The sequence below is a fragment of the Stenella coeruleoalba genome (genome assembly GCF_951394435.1).
Source record: "Stenella coeruleoalba genome assembly, chromosome: 9".
In the NCBI taxonomy this organism is placed as follows: domain Eukaryota; kingdom Metazoa; phylum Chordata; class Mammalia; order Artiodactyla; family Delphinidae; genus Stenella; species Stenella coeruleoalba.
This window is the reverse complement of record NC_137155.1, coordinates 49,584,904-49,597,349: the sequence shown is the minus strand read 5'-3', so window position 1 is coordinate 49,597,349 and position 12,446 is coordinate 49,584,904. Positions and strand designations below refer to the sequence as shown.

Genomic DNA, 12,446 nt, shown 5'->3' with positions numbered 1-12,446 from the left:
AAAATACATATCAAAAAGGAAAAACAATTTTTAAAAAGTTTTACAATTATAATGAAGAGGAAAAAGCCATACTCCAATTTGGCTTTGGTATCTGCCTTTGATAATACTGATATCTGCCCGCAGTTGATCTCTTTGTTCCTGTGTGAGCTCTTGATAACCCTCTTGTGAGGCTGTTCTGAAGACTGGGGGTTGTGAGGACTGATCTTTCCCAGGAACTCCAGGAAAATCCCGAGTCATGGAGCTTGGTGCTGACAGGCATTGTGAGCTCTTCGTTGTTAAGCATAATAATGAAAGAAGGAAGGGAGAAGGGGAGAGAGGAAGGGAGGGAAAAAGAGCAAAGGAGAAAAAAATTATTTATCAAAGCTAGAATTATGAACTTTAAGCAATAAAACTTTAACATGGGTAAGCTTACATTTTAATTAACTGAAATTAAGCAAGTTTAAAATACGCTCATATTCTATAAAGGTTCATCCATACCTATGTTGTTGAACCACCACAGAGTGAAAACTGCCAATCATACAAGGTTTTTATAATGCTTTGTTATTAAATCTACCACAAATGCCCTAATGATAGGGTATATACTAAGGTTCTGGGACATTTCTATATGTAAGTTAAGAAACAGAAAACAAAGACTAGAATTAAAACAGCTTACTATTCCTGAGAATAAAAATGGGTTATGTTTATATTTTTAAAAACCTAATAAGGAAATTTACCCCCAAATTACTAAATATTTGTAAAAATGTTAACCACTAAAGAAACAGTGAACCACTGTTAATTTTCTGAGATATGTGTCAAATGCTATTTTAGTTTAGAAAAACAATGATATTGCCCAAATTTAATCTAAACATTTTCCTTGTTGAAACATTACTACTACTAAGTTTTTCACTGTGCTTATATTTTCCACCAGAAGTATTACCAATAGATAACATTTGGTTGTTAGAATTTTTAACATTATTGTACCAAATTTCTCATTATCCTCAACTGTTCTACAATAACAGAATTTAAGTTTAATACAAAATGAATCTGCTACTAAAGATGTTTTAAAGCCACTAATGAAGGGAGAAAAACCTGAAAGAAACCAAAGGGTAATCACAACCACTAGCTACTTCGGCTCCCCTTACTGCCAGCTCTGTCTTAACATGGAGTGAAAATGATTAGTGTAAGAAAAGACTGTTTTACTGAAGGACAAACCAACCAGAAAGAACATGTGGGGCTAGTTAGGACATAAATTACACCAACATACAGCTGTCTATTTCAGAATTGTACAGTGACTGCACAAGGTACCAAATCAGAAGAGGTTCCGTTTCCAAGTTCTGATTCATAAGAGCTTCCAAAGTAGAGCCGGTACATATTGAATTTTGATTCATCTGGAAGCACCTCAGACATCTCTAGAGAAACAAGGGACTGCTCTAAGCCACATTCTCCATCTCCAGCTGAATCATCAGAGCCACTGCTGTGGTTAAGAAAAACCATTGAAGACAGACTCAGGTCACTATCAGAGCTGGAACCTCCATCCTAAAACACACAAAAGGACAACCAGTTGTAAAGCTCTAAATAGTCCACAATTCAAAGATAAACCACACAGAGACAGCATTCTAATAGACCAGTACAAGGAAACTTGAGGCATTTTTTTTACAAAAGCTCTTATTGATTCTCTAATGGTTCTGAGTCACATCACAAAATTTTAACTATTAAAATAAGGAAAGAACATATGGAATGTGTAGATAACTTGCCAACCATCTACCCCAAAACTAACAAAGCTAGGACTCAGACCTCGATTTTATTTTCATGTCTCTTTCAATTCACATTTTTCTACTCTGAAATGATAAAGCACTCTATAACATGGCTGATTCATCATTATAGAGTAGTTTACTTGTAAACACCTTTTTTCCCCTTTCATTAGCAGAAAAGAAACTTCAATGGCTTGCCAAAATAAATAGCAAAAACTTGGCAGTATCTAAATTTAGTCCCCGCAAGAATCTCCAACAAAATGTAGCAGAGGGGAGTATACAGTTGAAAACCCTTCCCAGAAAATATATGGTAAAGTCCATAATGTGGCAGAGATCAAATTATTTTCTGCCAAAATTAAAATATTATCCTTAGAGAAAAAAACTGATTCTAGGGCTGGAGAACAGATAAGATAAACCTAGAACATCTTGTTGTACAGGGAAGTAAGTAAGTGATCAAAGGATGATGAGGACACATCAAAAGGACACAGAAGCCATCCAAAAGGGGCTCCTATTGGCCATATCTGGGACAATTTGAGTTTCAAAATAACTATCTGATGATCTTTTTTAAAAGTAAAAAATGAATTTAAAATCTCAATTCTTACCTCAATTCAAAGAATACCCTTCCACACACCAACATATTTTGCCAATAGTAAGGTAATGTTAGAGAAATAGACACCAAACTCTTCATATACTTACAAATTCTCTGCAAAGCCAATATTCCAATTATGGTACACTCGACTAAAGGTAAATTTCTATACAGTTAACTAAAGTTGTTAAAAAGTAGGAATTTCTTTTAAGGTTGAAATTTTGACACTGAACTGCTCGTATCACTCGTAAGACACCATAGTAACGATCTCCTCATATAACTCACCTGCAGCCCACAGGACAGCAGCCTTCCATGTAAGGCCTCTAACTGGGCATTGTAAAGTAAAGCTTTCAGATCAGCTCCCGTAAAGGAGCTGGTTACTGATGCCACGTTCTGAAGGTCCACATCATCTGCCAGAGGTAGAGAGTCACTGAGAACGTTTAAAATTTCAAGACGTGACACCTGAAGGGAGAAAAACTAATTGATTTAACAAATAAAATTGAATATGTTATTTTAAACTGTGTCTCTTAGGATTTTTCTTATAAATTCACTTCATATATCTTATAAGCTTTACAAATAAGTTGAGGAATGTACCAGTAGGCTACATCTATCTTCCTTGGAACTTTTTCTCTAACAGAAGGAACATAGGAAAATGAATGAAAATCAACATTCTTAACTATTTAGTGTAAATCATTTCTAATTCAGACAGTGCTTATTTTCTACATTTGGGCAAATGAGCCAAGAAAGTGTTTTGAAAGAAAAAATAACTGCTACATGTGATATATAGACATTTTATACCTTTGACTATTCATCTATTTCTTCTTTTACTCATTCATTTCTAAATTTGGGAAAAAGAGCTCCATCAACATAGGACTAGGAAAAAGTCGTATCTCTATGTAACATGCATAGATGCTTCCTAGTCCTATGCTTGATCCAGTATCAGTCTTTTGTCTGGATAATGAGGTGTGTGATCTTTGAACACAGGGAACACGGACATGCAATACTTGTTTTTCCAATTGGCCAACACTGAAAGAGTATAAAGTTTTCAGACTTGCATGGAATGGCTGGGCCAAAAAAAGGCTTTGCATCTAATTCAGAATCTTTTCATGCTGTAAGAAAGCACTGACTAAGGCCTTTGCCGAAAGCTGGTCTTCTAAGGACGGCTTCTATTACCTGGCAGAAGTAAAGTTCACAAGGAAAGAGTATAGCATTTGTTGGATTTTGTACTCAAAACATGAAATTGTCACCTGATCAGGAGGAGGACAGTATACACATTTATCTAGTCGGCCAGGCCTGAGCAGGGCAGGGTCAATCAAGTCAGGGCGACTAGTGGCAGCCAATACATAAACACCTGGGGGGGGGAATAAAAATCCTTTACTAAATCCTGGTGAAATTTTGTTATAAGAAGATATTTCTGTATTTACAATTATTACCCTGTAAGCCTTCTACTCCATCCAACTGAGTCAGCAACTGGTTAACTACACGATCTGTAACTCCTGTATTATCGTGGCCTCGTCGAGGTGCAATAGATTCAAATTCATCAAAGAAAAGGATGCAGGGCTTTGCAGCCTGTGCTCTGGGGAAACAAACAGTATTTCCTATCTGAATAGAGCTTCAGAGTTTGCAAAGTAATTTCATATATATATATCTATATCTGTATACACATACACACATATATATATTTATGTATTTATTTAATTCTTCACAACAAACCCTTAAGGAAGGCAAGGCATATGTAATTATCCTTGTTTTCAGTAAACCAGGTCTTAGAGAGGTCAGGGAAGACACATGCCTTCTGGACAGAGACTAAAACAAAAACCAGTCTTACTCAATGAGTGAAATACTTCTTTGATTCTTATTACAAGTAAACTCTTTTTAATATGCTTATTGGCCACCTGCAATTCTTTTGTGCAATGTCTCTTCATGTCTTTTGTCCATTACATTTTGGCGAGCTTAGTACTTTTATTTTGTAAGGCTCTCTATAAAATATATTTTAGTTATATATATATTACATTTTTTTCTAACTTGAACTTTGACATATAGTTTTATTAATTTATTAACTAATTTTGTTTTCATTAAAAAGAAGGTAACATAAGTTCCATCTCTGGTAAAAGGATGGACTAGATGTCTAAAGAATCGCCCCTAATACAAAATATCTGTCATGGTGACGGAAAAAACCCAACAAATATCTTAGTAAATACACGGCAAGTAAGATAAATCTGGGGCCAACACCACACTGGATTACCTGTGCCTTGAACGTTTGGCGAAACTCTCTTAAAAAACCAACTAGGTCTGATGTTTGATTTATGCAAGGATTTTTAACTAGCGCCCATTGTTTTCCTACCTTTACAAGACTATTCAGATTTTGTTTCTTCCTTGCTTGACTTTGGTCAAATATATTTTGTCTATGTTACCCAAGTTTCAAAAACACTGGCATAAAGTTTATAATATTATTTCACAATACTCCCTTATTATCTTTTACATTTCTGGTATATCTTTAGTCTTGCTTCCTCCCCTTTATCCCTAATGTTGTTTATTCATGCTTGCTTTCTTCTTGATCAGTCTTGCTGGAGATCAACTGTATCAGGTTTACAAAACATATTTGGGTTTGTGAACTTCTCTACTGAATTGTTTTCTATTTCACTAATTTCTGTTCTTTATTATTTCCCTCTTTATTTTCATTTATATCTGTCTTTTTCTAATTTCATGAGATGGATACCTAGTGATTAACTTTCAGTCTTTTTTCTTTTCTAAAAATTAAAAGCTATATTTTCCTTGAAATAAGTTTTGCAGTATCTCACAATTTTAATAAACAGCATTTTCCTTATTAGTGCTCATTATTTTCCATTAGATCTCTTCTTTCACTTATGATTTATTTAGTTTTTAAAAAATATCTAAATGTATGGGGGGGCTTATCCTTTTCTTGATTATTTTAACTTGTGTTTTCAGAAAATGGAGTCTCTATGATATTATTTCTTTGAAACATTGCAATCACTATGTATGGCCTGACATATGGCCAATTTTCAAAAATGTTCCAGATGTGCCTGAAAAGAGTGTATTCTCCAATTGTTGGGTACATGTTCTAAATATGCTTACATCAACCTTACTGAATATGTTGTTTAAATCTTCTAAATTTTTACTTTTTAAACTATTTTTTCACTAATTACTGAGAACTGTGTTAAAATCTTCTACTATGAAGGTGGATCTGTCAGTTTCTCCTTGGAGTTCTATAAATTTTTGCCTTAAATATTTTGAAGTTACAGTATTAGATACAAATAATTTTATAATTGTAATATATTTCTGGTAAATTGAACCTTTTGTCAATATGTGGTTGGCTGTCTTTACCTGTAATAGGCTTTTCTGGTAATATTCTTTTCTTAAATTGGGTGGTAGCAATACAAGAGTTCATTTTATTATTCTTTAAAATATATATGTACATTATATATATTCTCCTAATTGCATATTTTATAATAAAATTTTAGTGGAATGGAACAAAGTAGCTCTTTCATTTAGAAGCTTCCTGTAATCCCATCACATTTAAGTAATTTTTTCTCTCTTAAATATTAGCTTCTGTATTCATATGTATCTTTATATAAATGCAGTAATAATTATACTCTATTTTAATTACATTGACCACATGGAATCTTAATTTATAAAAGAGATAAATTGGGGTAATTATGTGCTTCATATACTTTGAGAATCCTTGAGTAACCACTTATGATTCCACTTTCAGCATTTCAGAAATATTTCTATTGTAAATATAAAACCAAATAATTTCCAAAACTTAATATCAAAAATGTTTTATATTTAAGTGGTATTTGGTAAAACAGTGAATTTTTGTTCTTCAGTTTATTAATAACCCACATAAATCACAGGTTTCAAACATCAGTTTTTCATAAAAACAACTGAAGACCAAAAAGCATTGACTGATAAATAACCACAGAGTCAGTTACTTTAAAAAAACATTCACTGGTAACTAACCTAATAAAAATATCCCGTACAGCTTGTTCACTTGCTCCAATATATTTGCTGAGTAACTCTGGTCCCTATTAGGTAAAATAAAATTAAATTAGAATTCATTCAAAACTATCTAAAAACAAAATATACTTTTTGTTCATGGCTAAGTCTAAATGCAATAATAGAAAAATTTTAATATAATTAATGGATTTCTCTGAACTACATTTAAAAAATTAATGCGGCTGGACTAAATATCATACCACAAGTTCTATACTTGGTGTTTCCTTTGCTTAGAACATTTGTCCCCAGATAGTCTCATGGCTCATTGCTTCATTTTATTTAGATCTCTGACAAAATGCCACATCCTCAGAAAGGCCTTGTCTGACAAACCCATCTATGACTCACTCCAGTTACTTTACACCTCCTTCCCTTGACTGTTTTCCTACCTAGTACCTACCACCACCTGACAGTATATTATACATTGAATGTGTCTGTTTATTGTCTCCCTCCCTCCACTAGTAGAATATAAGCTCCGAAAAGGCAGTTTTGTTCATTACTGAATCTCCAGTGCCAAAAACAGTGCCTGCTACATAATAAGTACTGAATAATTATTTGTTTAGTAAGGTAATGAATGGTTTAAAAAGGGAAAATGTTCCATTTATCTCAAATCTTTGGAGACTCCAAAAAATACGTAATGTGACATGAATTACTTTAATTAGCATCTTCAGTAACTGAAACCAATTTATTTGCTCAGAAGTTGAAGAATATATCATTTTTTCTAAAAGTCAACTGAGGAAACTTTCAAAACAAACTTTACTACATATAACAATATCAATAATGAGGACAGTCTTTCCTTAAATTGGGATATTTTAAAAAACTGAATAGGCCCTAAAGTGATCTCCAATGAAAAATCATTACCTTAAAAAGACCAAAAAGTGATCAGGATATGTGACCAAAATAAAGAATTTCTAATACTCAGCCATCTAGATAGCTATTAATATACTAATATTTGATTATATTTTCTCAGTACAGTCAGGGAACTACAGAGGATGGAACAAGAAACAACTAAGGCAAAATATTAGGAAAAAGGCAACAAACTGGTGTCAGTGAAAGGGCTGTCTTTGATACATGCCTCCTGGGATCCACCCAGACCTACACAGCCTCAACTCTCTACCGAAACCTGTGCATTGAGAACTCATCCCAATTGAGATTTGAAGATTTACTAAAGGGAAGAGATAAGATGTCCTCCCTAATGGAACAATCTAAAATACAACAATATTTGCAAGTGTTAATCTTGAAAATTATATGTAAAAAAAAAAAAAGTAAAACTACATTCTAGTGACAAGTAAAAAAGAAGAATATGGTCATAGTTATTCCAAATTCCAAAAAAAGAAGATAGGAAAATTTAAAAGTTATAGCTCTCCATCAATGCCAGGGTACCCACATAACCAGCTCAGAAAATCTCATGTGATAAAAAAAAGGGTAGGCATAACCCAACTGCAAATTAATAAACTGGGTTTCAGATTATAAATCAATTTTGAATAAGTTTACAATACAGGTTTCCCTCACTTTTTGAAGTTTGCTTTACACTACTTCACTTTTATTAAAGACCTACATTAGTTAACTGTTTTCGCTAACAAAGAAATCCAAAGAAAATGTTCACGTTTATGAAAAAGGGTGAAAGGCGAAAAGCATTCAGTGTTTGTCCCGCTGTGAGCTGCTGGAGAGGCAGAACATACCCCAGCGGCAACAGTGGCGCCACCAAGCTTCTTTCTAGGGAACTACACGCAGCATCAAGCCATCATAGTTTTGAACTGTGTCTGGGAGCATCTGTGCTTTATCTCGATTTATTTTGTTCATCCATTAGCAAGATGTGTCCAATTGCTTCTTTGTTTTCTACCATTTCAGTTTACAGTAATGTTTCATAGAAACACTCTACTTCCGGATGGTGGGGGGAAATCTGCATATGATTACTTTGCCTTGAAATGTAATCACTCTTTGGCAAACAAATATTGCTGGGGTGCTGAAGCTGTACAAATAAGACAGCACATCCCAGACCATAATGACACACCAGTGGTGGAGTGTGAAGCAGTACCCAAAATGATCTGCTAGCATGTCCTTTAATGACCATACTCACCCTATATCTGAAAAAATTTAACTTGGTGTGACACAGCAAGGGTGAAATATAGCCAACAAATAAAAACCCCAGCTTCCTGCCTTAGTGTGGTCTCCAGCCCCTAGTCTTCTAGGTTTTCTTCCCCCTTCAAGTTTGCTCTTTTACCTGATTATTTAGGCGTAATTCTATTTTATAATGCATGAAAATCTGCCTTAAGCAAGAACATAATAAGCCCTACAAAAGAGAGATGCCTCATTATTCAATTTCCACACAGTTTAACTAATAGATGGATCACTGCTCCTACTAGTTTTCCAAATATGAGATTAACCCGCTATCAAGAAACATAAATGGTGTTGGCGAGGATATGGAGAAATAGGTATACTCACTCACACACTGCTGGTAGGAATGTAAAATGGTGCGGTCCTCAAAAACTTACACATAGAATTACCATATGACCCAGAAAGTACACTCCTGGGTATATATGTATTCCAGAGAAATGAAAACATATGTCCACACAGAAATTTATACACAAATGTTTATAGCAGCATTATTCATAACAGCCAAAAAATGGCAACAACCCAAATGTCCACCAGTGATGAATGGATAAACAAACTGTGGCATATCCACACCACCTTAAAAAAGACTGAATATCATCCCGCCATAAAAAGTACTGAACTACTGAGGCATGCTACAACTTGGATGAACCCTGAAAACATTATGCTAAGTGAAAGAAGCCAGACACAAAAGGTGACATATTGCATGATTTCTTTTATATGAAATAGCTAGAACAGACAAATCCATAGAGACAGAAAGCAGATTAGTGGTTGCCAGGGGCTGGGGGAAGGAGAATGGGCTGAAAAAGTTTTGCAACTAGAGAGAGGTGCTGGCTACACAGCATTGTGAATGCACTAAATGCCACTGAACTGTACACTTTAAAATAGTTAATTATGTAAATTTTCCCTCAGTTAAATAAAAAAGAAAAAAGAAGAGAAAAAAGATAAATGCCAAACATACCTTGACACTAATAAAATTCATTCCACTCTCTCGTGCAATTACTCCAGCTAGTAAGGTTTTTCCTGTTCCAGGAGGACCATACAACAGCACTCCTGTCCTTTGTCGTATGGGCAAGTTTGCAAATAATTCTGGGTACTGAAAGAAAAATATGACAAAGAGCTCAACTCTAAAACAAATGACTAAGCAGTGGCCAAAGATCAATGTATAGAAAAAAGTACTTGGGTGGTAACAATGGCCATCTTTATGACAGTACAATGATAGAAAAAAACATTCCTACTCAGAATAATAAACGAACTCAAAGGAACTACCACAGATTTTTCCCAATTGGACCATGGAATACAGTCCACATAAAAAGCATATAAATGCATCAGAACTTCTTTCCATTTTTTCCTGTTTTTTTTTTTTCAAACATTATAATAGTACTACATTAAGAAAATAAAACCCAACCTTTTAACAAGTATACTGCCTTCCACTTGTATGGTTCATGGGGCAAGTTATGACAGCTATGTATATTCAAATATATTCAATCAAAGAAAGAAAATAAATAATAGAGAAGCATGTGTAATTATAATCGACAGTAAAATCTCCCAAGAGTCTCAATGCTGAACAAGTAACTGACTGCTTCTAAATTATCTTCTAAATCAGCAGCTTCTCAGCAAGAAAACTTTTTGAACAGGTGAGCCAAACATCAGGCTACTGTCAGCAATCTCCTAGTCTCCTCTATTAAGTACACCTATTTAGTCCCACGTGTTGACACAATTTCAACCTCATCTCGACCTCCATTCTAATCTGAAGGAGGCCCCAAAGTCAGCACTTACGCAGATGGCCTCACGTACCTGGCCCGGGATGTATCTGGATACTGATGTTTGGTGCCCAGACCCCGCATTTGGGGTCATGATCCGCAGGCAAGTACTTCCCACGCCCCTGTTCTCCCAAACAGGCTTTAACCCCCAGTCCTGGGCTGCACTCAGTATCTCCCAGGCCCCACCAGACAGTTCCCAGGACTGTCTGTAACTGAGGTCCTTACATGTAACTGAGATCCTTACCCATTTCTTTATCTCTTTGGATGGGCCCCTGATCTCATGCAAAGATCCTTTTCTCTCAGGTTTCTGATTCAAACACACCACCTCCTAGATTCTACTTTTGATCTTCTAAAGAACAATCTACAGCTGCCCCCTCTATCCTGCTGTCTGCCTGGTCTATGCTGCCTGCTAACTCTGCCTTTCTAGACTGGCACCCAGAGTTTAGAAATCTGGCTTAATCCATCAGCTCTGTGGATCTAAATGACTCTCCCACCTGCCAGTTTATTCCTATCTGTTTCTGCTCAACCCTAGCTGACAGTTCATTTGCTTTAGTACAACCTGGACGATTCAAGAAAAACACAAGAACTCTGAAATTCACATCAAAATGTGTTTACTATAAATATCACCTCAGCTTTCTTTCCAGGCAAGGAATACATCAGATACTTTAAAAATCTGTTAGAGCGCCAAAAATAGGACTGGACATTTACTTGGTAATAATAAATACTTGTTGGACCAAACGGAAGCTGGGCAAGCCAACATATACAGCCAGAACCAATGGATGACTCAGTGGTTCTTCTGGCAGTTGGTAGTGCTTGGTTTGGTTGTTTTTTAAGTACCTTGGCTGGTAACTGGATAGTGTCCACAAGTATCTGCCGAACTTCATGTAATCCGCCAATCTTATCCCAGCCCAGGTCCCTAGGGTTATGCAGGTCGACATTTCGCAGAGACACAGGAATAAATCCTTGGAGAGCCTTTCGCAAGTCCAATGTTGTTAAAACTAATTCTGTTTAAAAATAAACAAAACTTTTGGTAGTCCTATTTGTATATGAATTTTCAAAACATACTGTCATACAGTTGACCTCTCTTACCCATTTTCCCCTCCCTTACCCCTTCCACTCTAGTAACCACCACTCTGTTCTTTGTATCTACGTGTTTATGTTTAGTTTGGTTTGTTCATTTATTTTTTTGTTTTTTATGTTCCACATATGAGTGAAATCATGTTATTTGTCTTTCTCCGTCTGATTTCACTTAGCCAATCTTAACTCAATTAAAAAAAAATGCCATCAATTTAGCTGGAAATGCCAATTTTCTACTCAAATAGCTTCTTATTTGAATACTAAAATGGATATATTTAATTCTTACCTTACTACAATTACACTTCTCCACAACGGAAAGAAGAGTCCAAATTTTGGTTTTAACAGTAAAACTTACCTTCCCTGGTGGATATACTCTGATGAGAGAGACAAGAATGTATGGCTCGATCCATAAGCACTGTAAAATCTCTAGCCACAAACCCTTCAGTTTCTTTTGCTATACACTGCAGATCAAGATCAGTGAACTTGTTCATATCACAGTCTAGTTTATTTTTTATTACATTATACAGAATTTCACATCTTTGATCCTAAAGAAAAAACACAAAATTCAAATTTATAGTTTTACTCAAGTGCAAATTTTTGTACATGTATTTTGAGAAATATCAGGTTGACATCTACAGGGACAGAAAGCAGATTGGTGTTTGCTTGCAGGTGGAGTGGGGGAGGAATGAATACAAAGGAGCAGTAGGAAACATACGGGAGGGATGGAAATGTTTGCTACTTTAATTGTGGTGATGGTTTCATGGTGTGTGTTTGTGTGTATATATATATATGTTAAAACTCATCAAATTGTACACTTTAAATAGTATGTTGTCTTCAATTACACCTTAATAAAGTTGTAAAAAAAAAATCACATTCATAATGATTGCTCTCTTTCTCCAGTAAGAAGATTTTTATTTTGGTTCCTTTAAGGGTTGTTATTCCTATAAAACATAATTCTAAAAACACATTCAATGACCAATACCACTACCATTCTGTTATGCTTAATAACAGGTGTATTTTTATTCTTCAATAACAGTTAATTAGCACAGGGTCTGAATATTTAGAGTAGACGTTAGAATTTTAAACAAGAAGTTAAAATATGCTTGCCTGTCCCAGAACATTCTTTTTGAGCGTGCTGCCACTAAAACCATCAGGATTGAAGTC

The 12,446-nt window shown here is 35.0% G+C and overlaps 1 protein-coding gene across 1 annotated transcript in view; it reads right to left on the bottom strand.

Annotated features, from left to right (window-relative positions):
* Positions 1-12,446, bottom strand: part of PEX1 (peroxisomal biogenesis factor 1) — a 98,237-nt gene that overhangs the window by 22,855 nt on the left and 62,936 nt on the right. Inside the window, 9 exon segments of the mRNA XM_079931256.1 lie at positions 73-267; positions 1,285-1,515; positions 2,602-2,778; positions 3,564-3,667; positions 3,750-3,892; positions 6,298-6,362; positions 9,404-9,538; positions 11,043-11,209; positions 11,638-11,827. Coding sequence (XP_079787382.1) covers positions 73-267; positions 1,285-1,515; positions 2,602-2,778; positions 3,564-3,667; positions 3,750-3,892; positions 6,298-6,362; positions 9,404-9,538; positions 11,043-11,209; positions 11,638-11,827 — 1,407 coding nt within the window.